The sequence below is a fragment of the Homalodisca vitripennis genome, chromosome 5 (genome assembly GCF_021130785.1).
Source record: "Homalodisca vitripennis isolate AUS2020 chromosome 5, UT_GWSS_2.1, whole genome shotgun sequence".
NCBI classification, from domain to species: domain Eukaryota; kingdom Metazoa; phylum Arthropoda; class Insecta; order Hemiptera; family Cicadellidae; genus Homalodisca; species Homalodisca vitripennis.
The window spans coordinates 117,303,305-117,328,544 of record NC_060211.1 but is presented as its reverse complement, the minus strand read 5'-3'; the positions used below and the strand labels follow the sequence as shown (position 1 = coordinate 117,328,544).

General features: G+C 32.6%; 1 protein-coding gene across 2 annotated transcripts in view; it reads left to right on the top strand.

Annotated features, from left to right (window-relative positions):
* LOC124362800 (synaptotagmin-12-like) overlaps nt 1-24,530 on the top strand; it is a 45,193-nt gene extending 20,663 nt beyond the window's left edge. Inside the window, exons 1-9 of one of the 2 annotated variants that reach the window (XM_046817612.1) lie at nt 2,759-2,873; nt 6,141-6,313; nt 6,415-6,654; nt 12,794-12,957; nt 13,364-13,505; nt 16,161-16,370; nt 17,478-17,606; nt 19,243-19,362; nt 23,862-24,530. In XM_046817612.1, the coding sequence (XP_046673568.1) occupies nt 6,146-6,313; nt 6,415-6,654; nt 12,794-12,957; nt 13,364-13,505; nt 16,161-16,370; nt 17,478-17,606; nt 19,243-19,362; nt 23,862-24,038 (1,350 nt within the window). In that variant the 5' untranslated portion in view covers nt 2,759-2,873; nt 6,141-6,145 and the 3' untranslated portion in view covers nt 24,039-24,530. Of the gene's footprint in view, nt 1-2,758; nt 2,874-6,140; nt 6,314-6,414; nt 6,655-12,793; nt 12,958-13,363; nt 13,506-16,160; nt 16,371-17,477; nt 17,607-19,242; nt 19,363-23,861 lie in introns of those variants that run through there. The other variant, XM_046817611.1, reaches the window with a different exon arrangement.
* The last annotated feature ends 710 nt before the right edge of the window (nt 24,531-25,240 follow it).

Genomic DNA, 25,240 nt, shown 5'->3' with positions numbered 1-25,240 from the left:
CTTATAGTTTTAAAGCATAGAGTAAGCTTAAGAGAAACGACAAATTTTGTTTAAACTGTTTTTGCAATCACTGTTAAACATAGACTTTACTATCCAGATAATACAATTCAAATTTGACGTAAAAATTCACCTTTAACTGCAATATTTATTTAATATAAACCATGCTCATGCTTGATCAGAAGAGTAATGCAGATATCATAATTACTATCTTACGTTGGCTACAAATATAAAGAATGTTATAAAATCAACCTTAGTTGTTTTTTTTTGACAGAAGTATGGTTCTCAAAACTCCGTGTGTACATATTCTCTCGATCGAGACAACAAAGCAAGCTCAATCGTGGCATCGGAGATATAACTAATTTAATCTAAAATTTATTATAGTAAAAAAAAAAATTACTAAGTAATATAAGGACTTCGGTTCTTAAGATTTGCGTGCGAAGCCGTGGGTAACAGCTAGATAGAGGCAGGAATATGGTACATACCTTCATAATACGCCCAAGAGGCTCACGATGGAACGACTATCAATTATCTCAGCAATGTTTAGAATGTGATAGAAAAAGAATAAGTGAATATAGTGTACTGTTTTCAACGGGAAATTGCGTGCGAAGCCGCGGGCAACTTTTGCAAAAAATTATTCAAATGCGCAGCAAAGCGCGCCGGGCCCGCTAGTAAATAATAAAACTTGCGAATATTGAGTTTCGCCTGATTCTGTACTATTGACACATGTTTTTCCACGGTAAACATTCGTTCAGGTTAATACCTAATTTCTTAAAACTACTCAATTTAAGTAACATAACATATTATTAGAAATTGGTAAACATCATCGTTATTCCAGTCAGATTTATACTCACGCGGTAAGTTAAAATAATATCAAATAACAGAATTAATAAAATTTGTTTTCGAAGTGTTCAAAACCATCTTATTTCTGTTGCACTAATATCTCCAACTTTGAAGGTAATTCTTCACTTTTTATAACAGAGATTCTTTACATCTTGTTAAATACAGAAACGCAATGTCGTCTGCCAACGCAAATATATATTGTTAAAAATTATTATTTAGTAAATCATTAATAAAAATATTAGCAGACAAAACCGAACCCTGAGGCACGCCAGCCCTGACAAAGAGCGAAGCGCTGAAATGGTTACCCACTCTCACTTTATTGTACAAGACCGGAAGAAAAAAAATTTAAACCAGCTCAAAGCATTTCCTCTTATTTCAATTGATTCTAATGTCAACAAAATTTTAAATGGTCAAATAAATCAAAGGATTTGTTAAAGTGTACAAACGACCCGGATGTTTTGTGTTTATCAATCATGTTTTTATAAATAACAGAAACAAATCCCATCAAAGCATCTTCGGTAGACTTACATTCTGTAAATCTAAATTGTCGTTTTCAAAGTGTATTTCTTTAAGGCAGCTAGTTTTCATGCATTTCTCAAATATTTTTGACAATACTGACAGCAGGCTGATTTGATATATATTATCAATTGTGTATGAATTTTGTTTTTTAAAAGGAGGGTCAACGATGCTCTGAGGAAATTAACCATGGGTTAATTATATTAGAGACTAGCTGTTGCCCGCGGCTTCGCACGCAATCTTAAGAACCGAAGTCCTTATATTACTTAGTAAAAGCAATTATAATGTAATATGATGGGAGTCCTATAACAATTTAGAAACGTAAGTAGGCATACATCAGATAGATATTGTTTAAGTTTATGGTAAATAGCACGAGTTTAACTTAATTATTATATCATGTTTGGCACGTGTAGGAGCATTTCTGATTCTAATTAATTATATACATAACGTTACAGCTGAATCTGCCTTATCACCCCGATCAAGAAAACACAAATCTCAGATAACACAGGAAATTTACTTCGGTCAAAAAGCGTATATTTCCAATCCTTGTCATATATTTCAGGTCTAAGATATTTCCAGTACCATAGAGAGTTTGCTTTGTTGTTCTGACGAAGAAAAAAAAATACATACTTACGTAGGACCGAGATACCTACTTAGGTTAAAAAGTGCCTACTTAAGACCGTTTAAATTCACTTACCTACTATGTCACAGTTTAGCTTGCCATATTGCCTCGATCAAAATACTATATACGTTCGATTATCTAGTTCTCGGAAATCTATTTTGGTCCAAATCGTGTTGACATAGTTGAGTTTGCCTTGTCGTGATAGAGAAAATACACACATAAGTAGGACTGAAAAGCCTATTACGGCCTAGGGGGAAGTCCTACCTACTTACTATGTACTTTCGGTATAAGAGAGAAATCCTTATTAAGGTTTTGCAACATTCCAAAATGATCGTTAAGTTTTGCTTTACACTTGTTTTTTGGACTGTAGCCAGGGAAAGAATGAATCGTTGAGGCATGTTAGTATTCATTTCTCTATTTTTCCATAAGCCATTGTTAAAATTTAATGTCATAATGTCAAGGAAGCCCACCAGTTTAAAGTAATAAGTTACATAAGTGTGAAAACATTCATAACTTTGTTCATTAAGGTTAGTTTTATAACAGTATTCAATGAATTAGATGATTTTAATTCGTCACTGGCGCAATATGGAGTACAATTTATATATTAATGTTTTATTTACTATTTGCATTACACTACCGATCAAGCACTGTTTACTTATTATTGATAAAATTTAAATGTAAACAGATGTTTCAGAAATTTCGTCGAACTATAGCTGTAAACATCTGCTTTTTCGTTTCCATGAATGCCTTCATGGCCCGGCATCCAACCGAGTGTTAGGCCTACTCTTCATCGCCACTTGTACCAGAGCATTCTTGCATTCCGAAACTGCTTACGAGTCGTCCTAGATTCAAGTCGTGAACCATATGTATAGAACGTCTGGACTCCTTTAACGGGGTAGGCCTCCTTTTTACTCCATTTTTTCCCTTTCTTCAATAGAGACTATGTATAGTTTTTCCAAAAGGGGCTTCTTAACCATTCTTTCTGATACGTAGATTATCATTTCAGCCTCAGAGAAGTTCTAGGTTATGTTCAAATGTGCCCTTTTGAGGAGGTAGACTTTGTTCCCAGAAGCTGCATTGCACTTAGAGCGGCTGTCCTCACCACCTCTTACTCCAGAGGAGTTTATCCCAGAACCGCTTCAAGTACTAGAGTTGGACACGAGCTCATTGCCCTTGTGATGCTTACGCAAGTTAACCTTTGGAGTCTCTGTAACCTCTTGGCAGCTGTTATTTGTTCTACTTTCGGCCACCACACTAATGCAACATACGTAACCATCGGTTTTATTATGGCTTCATAAATACAATAAATCATTTTGGGTTTCAGTCCAAAGGGTCTTTTGTATGCCCCAATGGCCTTTGTAGCTTTAGATATTGTGTTCTCAATATGTGGATTACAGGTCAGCCTCTCATCCAGCACTACGCCCAAATACTTGACTACGACACAGTGCTCTATCCTGATACCTCCCAGAACAGGTTGTACATGCTGGAACTTTCTTTTCCTGCTAAAGGAAAACCTTGGAAGGCCTGTTGTTATAAACCTCCATCCCAATACGTCATTTGCGCCCTTAGTATGGTGAAGGTTTATATGAATGAGGTGTATACTTACGCCTTTTTACTACCTCCCCCAGGTGGTCCATACCTGTCCATCTTTTTGGAGTGTTTGGGGACTGTGCGCTCTTTTCTCCCCTTGGCCGAAACCGATGGACCTTTCAGCGTGGGTCCCTTGTCCAGGGAAAAGGGGCCCCATTTCTAATCCGTGGTTTTGTGAACTTTCATCTACTCATTGAGAGCTGCTAGAGGTCTCTGGTTTAGTTTGGACCTTTGTTGATTCATTTGTACTCATTATGTTGCCACGAGTAGCGGATATCTAAAGGTCACCCCAAGCACTGGCCCCTCTCCTTGAGGAAGGCTATATTTAAACTGGAGGCCGTCATGTATCCAGAGTTCACATTTTAGAGATAAAACTCTCCCTTGACCACGCAGCTTCAGTATATGCTGTTCCACCTTGGCTTGGAGAGACAGAGAAAATAAGTCAGTTGTAGAAAAGTATAGTAGAAGTTAGATTTTTGGGATAATATTTTCCCGAAAGTTCAGGATAGACTGAAACGAAATGAGAGCGTTATAGATGATAGATAAAAAGTCAGTCAGTTCAGCTCAGTCTGATCGGAGTTTGTTAGAAGACAAGAAGTGGATCAGACAGTTCCCATGTGCGCGCGCACAGAAGTACAGCACTAGATGATGAGAGAAGGTGGCTGTGATTGTGCTTCAGGGACGCACTGACTTGGCTCATGTGTCGGGGTATCTAGACCCCCCCACTTCGCACCCATAAAAGTAGTTAAGTCTAATTATATCCTTACATTAATCTATGATGGTTAATGATGCAATAAACATGTAACGGATGAAAACTTGGCTGTGCATAACAACAGATTACATTTACATTATTTCTCAGCCGAGTTTTATGTTTAAGTATCAGAATGTTTGCAATTAAATTTCTCTTTAGAAGCAGCTCTTGTTATTCTTAAAAGTTTTCATAATCTTATCAGTGTTTACGTATCAAGCTTTAAATATTTTAACAATCTGCCATCTTGGAACGTAATTTTTCTTTTCATTTTACATTATAAGAAATATAATTGTACCAAACTTCAGTTGTATATCTTTACTGCTTTCTTAAATAAAAACTAAAACAAAACCACATACAGAGAGACATGCGGTAAACAAAAATAGACCGTTGGTCACATTTCGTTTTAGCTCCTCTTGGTTCATGGAACAATACTTAGTGGTGAATCCAGGAAAGGTCACTTTTTGGACAAAAACTTAATTAGTCTCATACTAACCATAAAAATAAAATTAACTTAATTCTATGAGTTAATATTTAAGTATGATTAAATTTCGTTATACATGTTTTTATTGTACTGTATTGAAATGTAATATTTCCTTTTTAATTATAGTAAACTAAAACTCAGGTGGCTCCCTCCGAAATTCAGGATTGGATGGGCCTTTGGAACAATATCCTAAATTTTGTGTGGAGAGATGTGTTACACGTAACATAAAATACAACGTATAAAATATAACTCTTCAGCCGTTTATATTTATTGTACATAGTCTGACTGATTCCGACTAAAACATTGGCAATCATTTACATGATACTGGACCTTAGTAATCGTCCTTATATTTTGTAATTAGTAACTAAAGCTAAATTTCCTAAAGGGCGCTGGTTTAAGCTTGTCAAGGGTCACCTGGATGATCACACTGAGTGTTGGGTTTTTTTAAATACCTAAATGTGCTCTCTGATTATTACAAGATAAAAATGTTTAAAAAGTAAAGTCTTTAAAATAAATGTGTGTGGGCTATCAGAATGCGGTAGTTTTATTTACTGAATAATACATCAAGTTTGAACGTCTGAGATCTGATTTCCCCATTGTGTTCTAACAAACAAATTTGGTACTACTCGACCTAAGAATTTAACTCGACCTATTCTCTCATTTAAAATTTTTCTCTATGAACCATTACTTGGATCCCCTGATGTGATGAAAAATAGCATATTTGAATAAAAAACGTATACTTTTATAAACTGTATTGATGTGAAAGTTTTAATTCTTTATCTTATATGATTAAAAAAAATATTAAGCGTCCCAATATCACCTTACTTGGACTTTGGCTATAATGGTGGTCAATATTTTTATACTAGTAGTTCTTATGTTGACGATTTATTAATTACACTTCAGTTTTATTACTGAACTTGGAGATGATACTCATAGTCCATTTAACAATAACCTCTTTCAGTCTTTTATTACATTTGAAATTATTAGCACAATGAACATGTAAAAACCTTTTTTTTTCAACTTTAGTAGGCAGTAGATCCTAAATGAGTTAGTAAAAAGAAAATTGCCAAAACGATTAAAATTTTGTTTTATATTTATATTTGAAGAAAACTACAGAGAGTGCCATTAGGAATGTTTAAGTTACCCACTCATTATATTAGAAAAGTCATAAACTATATGTTCAAATATACAGAATTTCAGAAATAAAATTATTACAGATGAAAATTCAAAATATGGCTATTTTTATAGATACTCAGTAATATAGTTGCATATTTTGGTAATTGTATAGTCGAGTTCATAGAATACTGTAATCCTGATGCTATGTCTTACTTTTTTCCCAGAATTGATGGGTGTGGGGGTGTTGTTGGTGACTGCCCTGGTGCTACTCCTGGTATTGGCAGGTTGTAGAAGTATTGGGCTCTGGACATGGACAGCAGCTTGGATATTCTCCAACCGTGAAGAAAAAGTGTCACTTACAAGACTGAAAGGGCACTACAATGCAAATGGATATTTGGTAAATCACTTTATTGTCCGAAACTACTTTTGTAAGAGTTTAACTGTATGTCATGATCATTTTTTTGTTTCTAGTCTTAACTAAATGATTTGTTGCTTCAGATAACATCAGATTCTGATATACAGTTGGACTCGACAGGAAGCTTCCAGCACTTTGACTCTGTAGACAGAGACTGGACCCCACAAGCAGAGCCTGCGGTCAGCACAGTGGTGGCTCCTGACATCCCCCCACAACCCCTCCGCCCCGCCCCTAGTCCCTTACCACCACCTCCACCCTCGCCCAAGAAGTGTGAGTCACCTCCATCACCTGAACCACTGCATCCTCTCTCCACCAACCCATTTGTAAGTGATGTATTTGTCACAAAATATAGCAATTTTAGGTTACCGGTACCTTATTTTCAACCAATACCTTGTATTCTGAACCTTCAAGATGGTATTTTAGTAAAAATATTCAAAAAATGATTGCAACTTGTTTTAATGTAAAAATGTTCTAAATATTTAAATCATCCTTGGTATTTGATACATCCTATTTTACTTCAAACCATAATATAAATTGTATCCAATTGCATAATTTAAAAACCATTTTTTTATCAATGTGAAGCCTTGGGTTATGGTGTCACTAATATAGAATTGTTTAATATAGAAACATTTTATTTTGAACGTAAATGTGATACTGATTTATGTCATTCAAAGTTAGTCTACAAGTAAATACTAACTTTTATAATAATTTTAGTCTAAAAAATGAGTGTAACAAGTATTAAAGTTAAAAGATTTACAGCAACGTTAATGTAAATTTATCAAATTAAAGTATTTCATCAGCTTCATGTCATATTTGGACTTCAAGCAAGATATTTGCAAAAAAGCTTTCTTACAATACTGAAGTATTTAGAACTTAAATAAAGTATGAGCTAAATCTATAAGCAGAAGTTTAATTTTTTAAATCATTTGTATTTGTCTTTGATAGGCTATACTCACTAAAATATGTTGTGTTTCATATCAGAAAAGTATTATTTTATTATCTATTCATCCCACCACTTACAATCTGCTCCTGGCACAATTTTTACTGTATATATTGTGGTACACTTATACATATATTATTACTCCTGTCACATTAAGTTTCCTTCTCTATGGAGCTTTCACTGCTGGCTGATAGTATAGTCAAGGCTTTATTAACCTTATGTTACTATTGTTTGATTTATCATGTCAAGATATAGCTATTGTTAGATGATTAGTGGTAGAAGATTTCTTTAAAACCACCCTGAAAGGACATTAGCTCTTGGAGATTCTTATTTTAGTAAGTAGCTAGCTATATAGAAACCAATTGCAAATCCTCTGGGATTAAATCTTATTGAGGGTGCTTTGAGAAATACCAAGAATGTATCTGGTCCTGTGCAAAATGTAATCAGTGAGAGATGTCTTGTTCTTAAGGTGTATCTTCTCAATGTTTTATCTTTTCAGTAGTGTGGAAGTATGGTAATTTTCTTTATGGTTTTGGGCAAGCAATAATGAAGCTTATCACAAGCTTTAATTGGCCAGATTTTATTTTCTATAATTCCAAAACAACTTAAACATAAATAGTTGTTATTGCTATAAGTCAAAAAGAGTTTTCCCCATCTGTCTTAGGTTTCCTGTTGCCTGGAACATTATGAACTGCTAACCACAACATTGAAAGGAAAGCAAGGAAGTATGAGAGACAAATGTATGACCTTTAGTTGGATATTGAAGAATGTTTTGTATCAATAAAGCATAATCTTCTGCAGTGGGATATTTATAATTATGAAATTTCAATTAACATTTAGAAGACTGATATACTCCTATTATGGTCAACTTAATATCTTGGCCAAGTTGAGTTTATGAGAGATCAACATACTGAGGTATGAAAAAGGTCTGTTTCAAGGATGTTCTACTTTCTCCCCAGTGGCTTTGGTTTTCAATCTGTTCTTTTGAAAGACAAATATTTTATCTACAAGTGGTAGTTATCATATGAAGGGGAACTGGCTAAAGATTCCACATTTTATGGCTTTTTCTGATAGTCTAATTACATGTTGATCGCCTAAAACTCTCTTCAAGCTTATAGACGTGAAGGATTTTTGCACTTGGTCAGGTTGTTTATATAACCCTCTTATGTTGTTATTTGGATCTTATGAACAATGATAAAGTGTTACAGCAATCTCAAATTGAGCTTAGGGTAACAGGAGAAGTTATATGGAAAAACACACTATTGAAAAAGAAAGGTTTTTTAAATTGTAAGAAATTTTATCAAATAGGAGAAAGCCTAATGTGAAACAGACTTTACCACTTCCTTGGTTGACGCAACTCTTCTGATGGTGGATAAACTATTCATTTTAGATTCAAGAAATTTTTGGATCTAGGATCGGTCAGAGATCCATCCAACCCATGCGGCCACATGGGGCACCGAATCAATGAAGTCAGCACCTCTACTTTCTTTCACCAATTGACCAACAAAATATAAGATGATGCTACAGAAGAAGTCCCCAGTGCTCTTAATTATGCCAGGTGACCAGCGAACTTTGAGGGCCCGCCTCTGAAGAAGTCAGTCTGCCTTTCTGGCAACTTTAAATCGAGAATAAAAATTATAATGCAAACCATTAGGCTTTTCTAAATTAGTTTTGTTTCCATCAGAAATTTTTAACATTTTGAGAAGGAAAACTAACTCCGTCAAATTATAAGAGATATTTTTAATAGATCTGTTAAAGTATGTTTCCTAATACAATTCTGTTATTATTGTTTTACTGAATGTTGTACAAATGAAATATGTTTTAAAATTGGCAAGAATTGAATGAACAATAATGTAAGAAGTTTGGCATTACATTATCAAAAATTCACAATAGACGAGTTTTTAGTGGTTAAAAAATCTAAGGTAAACTAATATGAAATATCAGTGGATGATTGGGCCAGAGAGGTGTAGGGTGACACAACGATTACCTTCCATCCTTTCAAAACAATAGACTCATCCTATTTATCGCTATTACTCCATACAAATAAATCAGGTATTTATTAGCTGTCTATCACTCAAGCTGATTAGTCAGCTGACTAATATTTTATTCTTTTGTACTTTGTTTAATCTTCATTGTTGTTATAATAAACAATTTTTTAGTTTTCATTGTTTTTCATCAAAACATGGCAGAAAGAAGAAATAAAAATACAAGTAAAATCACTCAAAGATTTTTGTCAAGCTACTGGCTAGTTCAGTTATGCTGTGGTGACAGAAAAATCCATTCCTCCAGTATATGAAGCCATAAATGACCCAAATTTAGAAGCTTTTTGGGAAAAATAACACTACAGGAAATTGCAAAGAAACTGTAAGATTTCAAATTTTTATGCTGCTTGGTTAGTTGTAAGACACACTTTTTAAATTTATTTAGTAAAGAATATCAGAAGGAAAATGTTAACTTACAGGGTGCTATTCTGCTATTGGTCTTTTTAGGAAAATATATGAGATTAGAACATGGCTTAAACAGTGTTATTACTGATGCAAAAAAGCTAGCTGAAAAATTGATGATAGTCCTAGAGTTAAACACTAAACCTAAGATCAGACCAAGAAAAGTGAAGAAATAGTTTTCTTATGAAGGATAAGATGAATCTACTGAACTAGGAAAAAAATGTAATCTTGACTTTGTATGTACAGTATTAGCCATAATAAACAGTACTGAAACTGAATCAGCTGTAGTTGCCTTCTCGGTCAGCTGTTTCAGTTACAGATTGTTACCAAGGCTTCGTGGTCATCACTTCTTCTTATTTGACATTAGTTTTTGGTAACATGGTGCTAACAACGGTAGAGAAAGTTTTTATCGTAGAGCATTATTTTCATTCATACGGAATTGGACATGAGGGTGAGCCAAGCTTGTCATACACTGCTTTACATTTTCAGGAACATTTTCACAAAAACCCGCCTAGTAACGCTGTGATTCTTAGTGTTGTTGAAACAATTCTAAGAACAGGTAGTGTTTTGACACAGCGAAAGGGCTTTACAGGTCGCCCAACTACTGTCTGTACAAATGAAAACCACAGAGGAGTGTTGCAGCAAGTGTTACAGACTACAGTCACTGAAATAAAGCCTAGTGCGAGCTTTTTTTAAAGTGAATATTAGCAATACGTCAATGCAAAGGATGTTCAAAACAATTTGTGGCTTTCCCTACAGGATACAAACTGGACAACCTTTGAACTTCAAAAACAAACTAGCCAGAGTTGAGTACTGTGCTTCAATGTTAGAAATATTCTATGAAGAACCTGAGTTTCTGAGTGATGTATGGTTTACAGATGAATATCATGTGCACATTAATGGTTTCATAAACAAGTAGGCAACACGTTTTCTTTGGATTCGAACATCCTGGAATTGTTGTAGAGAGACCACAGCATAGTAAGCGTGTAACTATTTAGTGCGCTGTGTCTGAGAGGGGTATTGTGGGACCATACTTTTTTGAAGCCAATAATGGAGAGACTCTTACTGTAAATCAGTATCGATATAGGGCCATTCTTGATCGTTTTGTGAGAGAATTCTGGAGATTTTGTCGTGCACGAAACCTGCCGTAAAATTCAGAGTGGTTCCAGCAAGATGGCGCAACCAGTCACACTGCCGTTAACTACATTGCTTTCCTCCAACAAACCTTTGGCAACCGTCTCATCTCCCTTTAGAACAAACTTTCCCCCGATCTTACAAGACCGGACGCCTACGTCTGGGGAATTTTGAAAGAAAACATTATCCGCGAGGACCCACCATCTACCATCGTTCAACTCAAAGAAAAAATAACTATGTGCATTAGGAGAATGTAACAACCCGTATTCATAAAAATGATGCAAAACCTACAAGAATGGTACGAGTGTTGCCTTAAACTGAACAGGGGTCATATTGAACATGTTAATTCCCGAGTTTGACCGATTTTGCTTTCCCTTGACTTGTATTTATTGGTAATTTAAAAGGTTATTTTAAAACATTTTAATTGGTAAAATCTATATTTTATGTTACTGTGTTTACCATAATAAAATATTACCATTTCAGTACTGTTTTTTTGGCTAATACTGTAATTCTAGATTCAGCAATAAACTCCTTGACAGAAAGATTTGAACTAATGCAAAATCACAGTAGTAAATTTCAATTCTTGTATGATGTATGTAGCCCACAACACATGGAAAAGTAAGAGTTTGTTGTAAAAACCTCCAATTACTTCTAACTGATCAGAACAATTGTGAAATAGATGGAGAAGTACGAGTTAGTGGAATAGCTTCTACTGTTGTCACCTATGCTGTTAAAAGTGCAAAATTGAACAGATGCTGTCTTATATAACTGTGAATTCATATTTTCACACATTTCCTAACACATTATTTGTCATGAGTGGAATAATAACCACATTGATTTAAACAAGCCAGCATAGCCTAAATGCTGAGGCTTAAAAGAGAGAGAAAATAGATTAAGAGTTCTCATTACTATTCCTGTTTCAATTGCCAGTGTTTCAATATACACATACACATCATGTATTACACAAAACCTGTTTGTCATCATTAAATAACAGAATATTTTTAGATTTAAATATTCAAATAACTACCATTAATTTTTTAATCAATTAAATATTGTATATTTCAAATTTTTAAATAGTAAGTCATTCTTATTACTAACTAGCCAGTTACCCAAGGCTTCACGTGTAATTGTCAAAATCAAAATGTGTAACCTTCTTAAAGAAACATTTATAATGGCATGGAACTCCTATGATAGTTTTCAAAGAGAAGTTGGCTTATATATGGTAATTATTATTTCAGTGTCCATGCTTGAGATTTTAAAGTTTAATGAAGGATTTACTGTTACTAATTTTAAATTTTTCCCATGTAGGAGCATACATTTCTGGTTAGAATCAATTACATTTCTGATGCCATAGTTGAGTTTGTTTGTCCTAATGTCCGATCAAGTAAACACATACATATAAAGGCCTTGGAAACCTATCATGGTAAAAAGACCTGTTTTCCGCCCTAATAATCTACTTCCAGTGTGAGATATCTCCAGTGCCACATGTTGACTTCCTCTTGTCCCGATAAAGAAAATGTATATGCATATGCAGGTTATCAACGATCTAAAACACTACAGATCAAGCACTGGATTTTTAATATTTTGTAAATTTAAACAAATTAATGTTTCTGCCTCTTTGGTGAACTTCAGTTAAAGGTTTCAACAGCTGTCTACTGTCAGTAAAATTTAAACTATGTTTCATGAATATTATCACTATTTTTCCAAACTCTACAATATTTCAGGAAACTTATCCAATTTTTCTCTTCTTATGAACCTTTCTTGAACTTCAAAAAATATTGAAAAAGGGAATTAACTGAATTAGTCCAGCCGTTCTCGGAATTAGTGCTTAGCAACACATTCATTTTTATTTATATGATAATAATTTTCTAAATTTACATGAATTAAACACCCTCCTAAAATAGTACTACCTATAGTTTAAATTGTGTATTTGCACACTGTCAGGTAAGTGAACCAGTGGAAGTGCCGGAACCTGTAGAGCGCAGTGTGCCCCAGCTGCAACGTGCTGTATCCTGCGATTCAGTATGTTCAGACACGTCTGTTGTTGCAGCAGACCTCCAGGAGCCCAACGTCACTGGCTACCTCTGTGTGGGTCTTGAATATGACAGGTAATTTCTTACCTTACTACAGCACAATGCTATGTACAATTTATTTGTTTTAATAATCAAGCACAAAGATATTTTGTACATTTATGGAAATGGTATAATCCTTTTGTATGAGCTGAGTGATTCACTTACTAGCCTAACTATCTTGTTGCAATCTGGGGTGAATATTAAAAAATCATTGTTTGACCAGATAATTACAGATTATGGTTATACACATTAAATGAGAGTTCTGCTACACTTTAGTATTGGTGAGATTGTATCATATGAAATAACAGGCCCAAACCAGGATTTGACTGAGACTTTACAGTGATTAGTGCAAAGGCTAACCATTCAATGACTAAAGAGGATTATGTTTTAATAAAACCACGTTATTGTGCACAACATATTTATTCCGAATTGGATGTTTCAGTGAATCAGCTGATTTAATGGTGAATGTTCTTGAAGCTAAGGATTTATGTAGCAGTGATGTGAACCACCCAGCACACATGCCTCTTGATACTTATGTCAGGGTTTACCTTCTGCCTGATAAGTCAACAAACATGCAAACAAGAGTAAGTGACATTATTTTGTTTTTGTATTAGACATAGCAAGGCAGTTCTTATCACTATTTCAAACATGTATCATTCATTGATTCTGGTTTAAATATACTGTAATTAGCTTTATGGTGTATGCCTCCAAAAACCAACTGTAACCTGTAGAGTGTTATCAGCTTTATTTTCAAGATTATTTCAATTTTACCATTTTTAAGAAATGTACATCTTATTTTATGTGAATAATGTCATTGGCCTGATTTTTCACCTTTACACTTGTACTTTAAAATATTAATTGTTATCTTTCAAAGTTTTAATAATTTATATCCAAGTTATAAACATTTGTTCTTATATTTGAATCATAAATAATCTCCTACATGAATATTTGTAGTAAAATTTAATTATTTGTGCTGAGCAGATAGAAACAAAATTAACCCTATGCACTCGAAAGCAATATTTATAGTTTGTCCTCGGTGCTCAAATGGCCAGCTGTACTGCCCACTGACATTTCCGCCTCAGCTTGGTTTTAATTTTTTACGCTATGTCCTGGCTGCTCGAATGGCCACCTGTACTGGCCAGTACAGAATACGACCATTGCTCGTATGGCCAGTACTACTGGACACTACGTAAACACTTTATTATTCTTATTTTAATTTATACTTCTATGTCCGGCGAGTGCTGTAACCTATCTAGGAACTCTTAAACTAAATTTGACATCTGCTGACAATGGTTTCCCGCCAATTACATTTCTGCGTAGAATATTCAGACAACTGATGTTTCGAAGGTCAGTCACCCTCGCCCATTACTACCTGTTGTGTGTTCATTTGACTTTTGTTTCGTACTGTTTGATGTTATTTAGCTGTGAATTTTTATTAATTTGTAAATAATAGTTGAATATATTTATAACACATCTTTCATAATAAAATGGCAGCTGTGCAATTGATTATTTTGTAAATAGTTAGTGTTTACATTTGGAACAGTTCTGTTGTAGTAGGCTTTGTGAACAATACAATTTGTTAAGTTTATTATTTTGTAAATATTGTATATTTTTAGTACATTTTTTAAATAAATTAACAATGGATGACTGTTTACGTTCTGATGAAGTTAGAAATATATTGGCCGATGAAAGTGACATTGATAAAGACAGTGGTTCTGAACACAATAGTGATTTGGATTCCAATTTCAATGAAAAATTTGAAGACGAACTCCGTGAAGAATTGGGTGAAGACGCTGATTATGGTATAATGGAACAAAACATAAATGATGAAGAGGATATTCAAAATATAACAAATGAACACAATGTGGGAGAGGACAGTGGTGAGTTGTCAGTAGATGATACAGATAGCAGTGAAGAACATATACGGCAAAGAAAATTCAGAAAAATGTTGATTAAAGAATTAGTGGGAGATGTAAGAAATTCAAGGAAAAGAGGAAGGCCTTCCACTTCAGATGAAGAAGAAAGACTAAACGGAAAATTGCACATCCCCTATCCACTTGATGGTGGCAAGACTAAGGACTGCGTAGTTTGTAGTGATAGGAGACCTGGCAAGGACAGAAAACGCAGCAAATTTTACTGCAAAACATGTCCTAACAACCCAGGAATTCACATGGGATTATGTTTTGAAAAATTCCACTCCGCCAAAAAGTTCAAAGACTAAAAGTGTTGGAAAATGTGTTATGACTTTGTCATATGTAAATATCAAATTGTAATTTCAGCAATTTATTTTAATTATTGAATTTAAAAATGTATGTATAAAAATAACATTAATAAACAGTTTGTTTATCTTAGAATAAGTTAGTTTCATTAAAGTTGTTCTTTAATTATCTATAAATGGTGTTTACGTCATTTTTAAATACCTATGTTTCTAATACAAAGGTCATTTGAAAAGAATTACGAGCTGGCTGGGAAAGTATACAAACATGGCGACTAGCTGGGAGTGGAACTAGCGCGGCCAATACTACTGGCCATTCGAGCAGCGAGGACAAGCAATGACGAAGCTAATAACGGGCTGTCTGAAGACGTTGCATGGCCAGTACTACTGACCATTCGACCGCAAGGGGTTAAATATTTACACTTTCAACGGCATTGTTATTTTCTTTCAGTGTAATATGAAAATACGTACTATACTGTTAATAATTAAAAAATAATTGTTAATATAGTTTATTGTATGTAGGCTAATAATAATGAAATTCATTTAATAAGTACTAATACGAAAATATGATTTTTAGTTATTATAAAAAAATTCAATTATATTCCTCAGTCAAGGCATGCCAGTAAGACTCCTAATATTAAAGATTGAATATTTTATATACAATGACAGTGTTATACAATTTTATGGTAGACGAAGTTTATGTGTGATTAATACTCATGAGATAATTGTATTCAATCAAAGCATGTAATTTTTATAGTTTTCCTTAGTAAATAAACACACCAAAGTTTCTGAGTGAGAACAGAATACGTGTATTTGGCACTTTTGACTTATTCCCTCCATTAACTTTGGAAATGGTAGAACAAAGTGAATATGGTAGATATTTGGAGAATACTGATGTTAAAATGTTATAAACTGCTAGAAAACTTTTCATTGAATAATTATAGTATTTGTAACAACAGCTGCTCGTAAATGAAATGATAACTTTGTTTAAAAAAGATTTTCACCCCTTATGTTAATTTTGCAGGTGTACAGGAAATCAAACAGCCCAAGCTATAAAGAAAGGTTTTTATTCGCACTAGAACCAACAGAATATCAGAGGCGATCTCTATCATTCTATGTGTACGCCACAGATCGGACGTCTAGTTCTCTGCTGGGAGAGGCGGAGCTGAGGCTTTGCGATGTCAATGCTCGGCAGCCTGTCACCACCTGGCTCACTCTCACTGATACTGGCCAGGTTTGTTTATTTACATGTAGACATTTAATCTTCATTGGTCCATTCATTCATACTCTTACAGCAGAGAGGAGTTTTCTTTTTTTTAACTAACTCCTTTGTAATACACTCTTGCACTTTCTTGTAATCTTTTTAGGATCCAATATCAATAGTTATATAAATATTATGTAAGTAGTGTTAATTAATTTTTATAAGATCCAACTACAATTACAAAATTGTTCTTCTTCAATAATAGTTATTATTTAATCTGAAGTTCACAAATATTACTAATTTGAACATTAGTATTGAATTTAATGATTTACTGAATAGTTGCACTAAAGGGAGGGTACACGAACATTAATTTAACAAAATATCACACAACTTTAAATAAATTGTATCAAAGTAATCAACATTTTAAATGATGATTGAATGTTATATTTTTCTGTGTCAGGATTAATAAAGCCATGAGGAGATGTCTGAGATAAAAACTCAACAGCTGTGCCATAAAAAATCAATAGCTGTGCCATCCCTGTAAATAAAATAGAGGGAGATAAATATTGGGACTTCCTGATTGCACTAATCTAAGCAAAATGACATAGATAGGGCACACAAAGATCATCATAAACTTCTTTACTTTGTTGGTCAAGAAACCTCTAGAGCCAATTTCATCTTTACTAAAATTCCAAACATCCCATTTTTTTCCTTTACACCATAAAGGCATTTCCATTCTTTTCTGAAACTTGGCTTAAAGTTCCTTTACTTCCTTAACTCCATGGTCCCTCCTCATATGATAAAGTAACTAGTATACCCACCTTTAAACAATGGGAAATTAAACAAAAAAGGAAGGATAAATGGATATTATAATCAACATTGTTTATCTGTATATATAAAAATTGTTCACCCATATTGTTCCAAAAATTGTCTTTACACATTCTTGTGTTTCGTTCCTGAATCTGGTATTGATTAAATACATAGGTCCGGGATGTCTCTACATAATTGTAGTAGTATTCTCCAAGTGCACACTTCAACCTGAATACTGGTCCGTATGATTGTTGGATATAAGATTATAAAACTCATTGTACATACATTTACCTGGAATGACTAGAAAATGTTTAAAACATTATGTTACAGACAAACACAGAGCTCGGAGAGGTCATGTTTTCCTTGAGTTACTTGCCAACAGCAGAGAGGCTCACTGTTGTATTGGTAAAAGCAAGGAATTTGAAGTTCCAAAGAGAAAGTGGTGATCCATTTGTGAAGGTATGTTTATTTTAGCAATTAAATAACTTTAGAACTTAAGTGCCTGTAATTTGAAAAAAATCAATAAGTCAAGTGATTTAGTGATTTCGAATATTTAGTGATTTCAAAAAATAAAGAAAAGAATTTTACTTACCAACACAATTAATCATCCATGATTATTTATAATAAGCAGCAAAAAACAATATTTGACTTTTAATATGCTAAGTATTATTAATTTTCTGAGGTAAAATAAGAAATAGCTCACCTTAGTTTGTTTTAACAAATTCACTATCGAATAGCACAGTAGTGTTCTGTGATGACATTCACATTATCAGAAAATGAAATGTTTGGTAGCCAAAATTTTAATATTGTATACCATAATATTGGAAGTTGATATTTAAGTAATATACTACTAGAGAATATACATATTTCATTAGTTGTCTCTGAACTTGTCACTTAAATTAGTTTTTCAATGATAATGCAAAATAAATAATACTCTGAATTTTTCTGTTATGAGCACAGTTTATAAGTGATTTTACTGTCCTACAAGATCATATTTCATTTAAAAGCTTTGCAGTTATGTTTTATAGTGTATATAAATAGTGTAATGAAAAAGTGCTGTAATTTTTTAGGATCTGAATGTAACAGTAGAGTATACAGAAAATTGATTAAGAACAATTTAAAATTATTTATTAGTAATATGATTTATTCATCATTAAGTTATATAAAACAAGACAGAGTAAGCGAGAATGTTAGAGTTTTATTGTCATATAAATTTCAAGTAGTTGCGAATAATAGTATTGTTAATCCTGAATTCAAACTTAAGATATCCAGAATTGATACTTTGGTATTATCCAGAGGCCACTATTTTTGGAATAGCTTGTCTTACCGGGGATCTTAAAAACTACATTATTAGGAAAGGACAGACCTTATCTGACTTATTGTGACAATTACATGTCTATATGACAATCGGTTCTTGTTTTCTGCCACCCAAAAAGGAAGCGATGTCCGCGAGAAGTAGGCCACCCTGTTACCCTACGATTTGTTGTTGTGCTATAAAAGTAGGTAAATATATACTGCTCATTATAAATATAAAAAGTTAACAAGTGCTCACTTGATTTGAGTTGGAATTCAGGTACTTTCTCAAGGGATGTATTTTGCCAGAACTGCGGACACCAACACAGCCGGATGGCTTTGGTGGTGTCCGTGGTGTCCACACTTCTGGCAAAAAAATTCCCTTGAGATAGTACCTATATTCAAGCTCAGATCAGGTGAGCACTCATAAAGGTTATCTTTCACTTTGGTAGTACTAGTAACATACATGATAACCTAATCTAATCTACTTATTATATAGCCTATAATAAATCATAAATAGGGACAGAGTGGCCTCGTTCTCACCGACATCGCTTCCTTATGGGAAGCATAAAACAAGAACCAATTGTTATAATGATATATAATTTTCACAGTAAATCAAATAAAGTCTGTTCTATAATAATGTAATTTGTTATATTCCCGGTAAGAAAAACTCTTCCAAAAATAGTAGCCTCCGAATCATACTAAAGTACCACAGAATTATACAGGTTCTTTTTCCTAGTTTTTAAGATAGTGTTGAAGGTTAAAACAACATTCAGGTAGTTGACATAACACTCAATTTCAGGTGTACTTACTCCAACATGGCAAAAAAGTTCATAAGAAAAAGACATCAACAAAGCGAGGAGAGAGAAGTCCAATTTTTAATGAAGCAATGATGTTTAGTGTCCCACCACACACACTACAGGTTAACATTTACAAGTTTTTTATTTATTCTTACTTTAACATGCTTTTCTCTAATACATTTACTGTTAATATTAACTTACTAAGTTAATAATGTATCCACTGTTTTACACAATCAAAAGAAAACCAATGTACTCACATTGATTTAATATTACTGTATCATTAGTTATATGGAGAACTAAGATATTGCAACAAAATTTTATAGTAAAGTATGGTGTAACATATAATCATATCAAAGTTGACATAAGTAACTAAGTTTCCATAATTAAAAGTATTTCTTTGTTGTTTTGAAAATTTTTGTTTAATGTTGAAAGTACGATATAGCTAAAACTATTATATTTAGCTTTATTTACATAATTATGTTACTTTTGTTATGCTGAGAAAGATGCATACATGTTATATCTAGTAACAAATCAAGTATACAAATATACAGAGTGTTTCAGAACTCTTGTCAGATATTTTAGGGAGTTATGTTGTATCTATTAAATATATTTAAAAATGGAATCTATAAACATCACTAAATTGATACTTTATTTACTAATCGACATGAGACTAACACATAATTACATCGACAACTGAAATAATTAATAAAATAAAAAGTAAGGCAGTCACAGGACTGAAGTGACTATTTCTTACAACGGGCTGTGAATATATATATCTTGAAAAAGTACGTTTGATAATTATTAAACTGTTATTTTTTATATTTTCAAATAATATGGGACACTAAATTATGTAACATATAACATTTTTATACATTTTAGAAAAATTGTCTACATATTTCTTACATTTAATATATTACAATGATTACTGACTTCTAAATATTAAAGTAATAACTATTTATATATTTTCATTGTTATCGTTTATAATAGTTTTTATAATTTGGTGAGTATCATTTTCACTACAATCTTGTATTTCCAAAATAATTACTTCATTTTCATTGTCATTTTACTTTAAAAATGAAATTATAGGTTTATGATAACTGAAATAAGAAATAAAAATTATGGAATAAAGTCTTACTAAATATCTTGTAAAGACAGCATCTTTTGTTCTATATCTCATTGTACTTATTTTTTTATTGTTTGACATTGTAAAATGTAATTTATCTTTTAAAAAGTCAATAAATGGTTTTGATGTTTCATCAGGAAAATTTGCATTAAAATCTGTTTTACATAATATATTTTTAATTGAAGGTAAGGTCCAATGTAACTGAGGTTATAATTCTGATCAACAGAAAGACTCATTTTCTTGTAGGATTAAATTACACTACCGCCTTGTTAGCTAGAAAAGATCTAATCAATTTATTTGTAATCCTTTTTTAAATTCTGTCAGGACGAAACTAGTAGTAAAACTGAAATAGGAATTAATATTAAATTTGCTGGAATTCAATTTACAATCCAATGAGGTTTAAATACTGCTATTAAATAATGCAGTAAGTTAGCCAATTATATATTGGATTCATTGATAAATAAATTAGTAATTTGTAGATTTATTCAAACCAGTATTTTACCGTATATTTTAGTCTCTTTGCAACGATTGTTTGGCATTGGAGGAATTTTACTGTGTTAAAGTCAACATAGCTACTGATAGCAGCTATGAATAGATTAGTATGAGCATAGTATGAATTGATTTTGTAAATTTTGACAGCTTTTAATTTGCGGCTTAAGTAACTTAACTTAAATTCCATAACCAAAGAAAGTCTGTGGAAGCTGAGATAGATCCAGACAATGCTATATTTCGGAAAACATTACTTCAATAATAATATGAGTAAATTGATTGAACAGGTAGAAAACAAATCATTGTAAAACACTACTAGTTTAATGTTCAGTTATACTAATTGGGGGAACAAAAAAAATGATTTTCAAAATGGGGGTGCTCACCACTACGCCCCCCCATACCCAAAGTCAAAATTTTGAAATAGTAACTAGTAGACTCCGTTGTCACACCTCAAATTGAAGCTCATAAAAAATGCTGTATTTTGGAAAAAAAATTGAAATCGGCCAAGCCATTTGGTATCAGCAGCCAATAATGTATTTCAACATATGTAATGCAGCCAACAATTATTAGTCTACAAACTACTGTACTCCTGCTAATAACAGCAAAATTACTCACTGAACGCTGTTGTAAATCTTTTGTAAACTTCAAATCAAATGTTCAAATTAGTAGCCATTGTTGTTCAAGCAAAAAAAACCTATTTTCAAATTCTTGCCAAACCTTTCTAAAAGTTTCTCTGGTTAAGCGTCTGCACTCAGCAGTGATCCTGTTTTTTAAGTCTTAAGAAACCAGTGGGATGTGTTTTAAAAACTACCTACTGATTTCAAGTGACCCCACAAAAAAAGTCTAAGGGTGTTAAGTCTGGAAATAATTTTCTCTTTATTCCCCCAATTAGTATTATACACTCCCGTTTACGGAATTTTGATACTTGGACTATGTCTTTTAGTATGAATTTGAAGTTTTAAATGAACATCCTGTATAATGTTGTATGTTATTGCTTATATTTCCCTTTTAATCTCTCCTAACAGATTTTTCATTAAAGTCAACTTTCGCTAGTTCAGATCAGATGTATATATAACTAGCAGTTACCCGCGGCTTCACACGCATTTTCCTGAAGAAAACTCGGACAATATATTCATGTATTCTTTATCTATGACATAATAAGCACTCCTGAGATAATCGATATTCACTCAAAGCTATTCCAATCTCCTGATCCATTTTAGATTTAAGTTTAAAGAACAATGTTTTGGAGTCCTGAAGTCGTAAAGTGAAACAGTTTTTATAAGATTTGTATTCTCTCCAAAATTCCATGATAATTTATTGAAGTGCTCTGACGATTTCAGTAACAATAAGAGTTAGCCTTTTTATCCCAATGACAGAAGTGTATTGTCCAACTGAAAAGTTGCTGCAGTCAATATGAGTCTGTTCTGGTTGTTTAAATTCACCTGGTCTAATCTATTTACAGTTCCACAATTGATTTATGCTGTTGCACTAATAAAACAATGGTCTCATATGTTGGTTTCAGAGCGTATAAATAGCATTTCCATGGCATTAGATGGATTATTGATCATTGGCGCAATCAAAATTTAAAATTGATCAAGCAGTTGACAGTAATTTAATAGTAACTTAAATTTCAATGTAAACAAATGTTTCTGCCTATTTGATGAACTTCAGCTGAAAGTGTTAACAGCTGAAAGTATCAGTTCACTTTGTATTACGTGTCATAGCGCAATCTGCTGGATCCAATATAAAACACTCTAACATCAACAACAATTTATAAATAAAAAATTAATTAAATAAACTATTTAAATCGGACCAAATCATGAATCTAAACCATTCTCTAATCCCCTTCAACACACACACAAAATTTCATCAAAATCGGTCAAGTCGTTTAGGAGGAGTTCAGTCACATATACACGAACACAAGAAATATATATATATATATATATATATATATATATATATATATATAAAGATGATTTGTTTACTTTTCGGTAAAGCTGTCATTCTACTTGAAAGAATGTGGAAAACATAAACATGCTTGATTTTTTTATGACAAAAAGCAAAAGTTTTTCCCTGTGCAAAATATACATCTATAGCCCGTCAAAAGAAGTATTCATTTCAACAAGGAGGTATGTAACCTCTCACTAGGACGCCTGGATACCCACTGAATAGAGAAATGAACTGACATCAAAGTGGGCGTGATAGTACCGCCTCTAGAGGCTATAGAGCGAACTTAAATGAAAAGAAAAGATTTTCCCCGTACAATACATACATTCATAGCCCGCCAAAAGAAGTAGTTACATACATATTAAAATGGCATATGTTTTAATTAACATATGGTACTCTATAAAGCAGATCATCATGTATAAACTCATTTTTAAGTTTTTGGTATTCTATTTGTTTGTGTTTTTTATTCAAATGTATTTTTCATTAAAACCCTTACACATAGAGTAACACAATTTTTCATGGGTATTAAGACTAATAATGTATATTTTTTAAATAAACTGTATAGTGAAAATTTTACATAATTCATTTCAAGGTTGCGATAGTTTAAAGTACTTCTTATATAATAACTGAGAACTTAAGCAATTTGCAGATACTTTACAAGAACATAGTTGCTGATCTTACAGTAGAATATATAATTAAAGAACTATTCCAAACAGTAGTAATCTAATAAAAATTGTTTTAAGTTGAGAAAATTCTGATTTATTTGAGCTTATGGGTTTTTATTAGTCTTATTATAACAATTCCAAATAACCTTTGTTATAGCATCAATTGTAAAGGAATTCATTCCTTTGGCTATTACTTCAACTGTCATCAAACCAATTTCATGAGGCAAAACATCATCAGAAGCAGTCACAAATCGTAGATTAATATTATTGAAAAATTAATTAGTGATTCTCTTGAAAATATTAGTTTATTTAAACTTATTTATTTAATAAAATTAGTTGATATTATACACAATATCAAACATGCATTGACAAAGGGGTTTGCTTGTTCATGTTATAGACGATTCACCTACGAGTGACAGTCTCCGAGAGTGGACATGCTGGCGGTCATGCTGTCAACATCGGACATGTGATCGTCGGTAGCCAGTCCACTGGCAAAGCTTTAACCCACTGGACCCAAATGTTGACTTCTCTTCGTAAACCTATTGCTATGTGGCACCCTTTGAGAAGCAAATAAGTTGTATATGTGAATATTCATGAGTATGTAGACAGCAGACAGACAACTTAATGTTTTATTTTTCTAATTATTTTTTTAAACAAATAAAATCTATTTTATGAGAAACTCGATAAAAGATTGGTAAGTAAACATTTTTTCACTCTCAATCTACTAAGAGGCCTTAACAGTAAAAATGTCACTGCAGATTAGTAGTACATTATTCCCTTGTGTAAATAGTGGATATGAAATGTAAAAACGTGTTTAAAAAAATTGTAGTAACAAAATGCATTTCGACTAACAATAGTTTGTGGACCAGGAAGTTTCATAACTTTGATGTATTTTCAAATGTCTATTATATACTATTGCGTACTGATATTACGTAGCAAAACTGTAATACAATTACAACTTCAATAAATCCATGTTTTCATTGTTTTTTAAATGTAGTATTACTATTACATACAACAAAATAACACTGTACTGTAATTTATTTTATCAATAAACGATGAGACTTGATTTATAATAATATATCTATTCCTTTTGGTTTCCTCTCTCTTTGGGAAATAATTTTAAGTATTTATTTTTCTCTGATACCTCCATTACTTCATATGATTACTGAAATATTTAACATAAATAGCAAAGTTTTAAAAACTACTTTTACTATACATTTTTGCAAGTCCACAGCTGGTGCAATCAAGGGTACATATTGTAAGGTCTTGGAGTATAGAACCTTCCACAAAACTAAGCTTGGCGCTACTCGCTAATGACCTCTGTTTCTGTCATTAGTCACTAGATGGCATATGCATCAAGTGATTTGAAACTAGAACAACTTGTAGCATTGTAAAATTTATATTCAGAAAGTTTCATAATCCAGGAGACATGCAAGTGCCACCCTGTGACAGGCTATATAAACCATACTGAGTAGGTGAATTATTGGTGATGAGTCATTAGCACTGTATAAGCACACAGCCTATTTTTCTTGAAACTGTAAAAAGGAATTATTCCTTAAAAGAAATCGATCTTCAGTCACACAAGTTTTGGTAGAGGTTGAATGGGAGAGTATGAAAGAAATTAAAAAATATGGATGAGATTTTTTCTAAATTACATTTTCCTAGCTTGATCACTTATAATCAACCATTAGACATATAAATAATAGCAATATCATTGTAATTGTTAGCTAATGCTGATATAAAATTTTATTTATGTATCTGGCAGCTGGTTTTAAC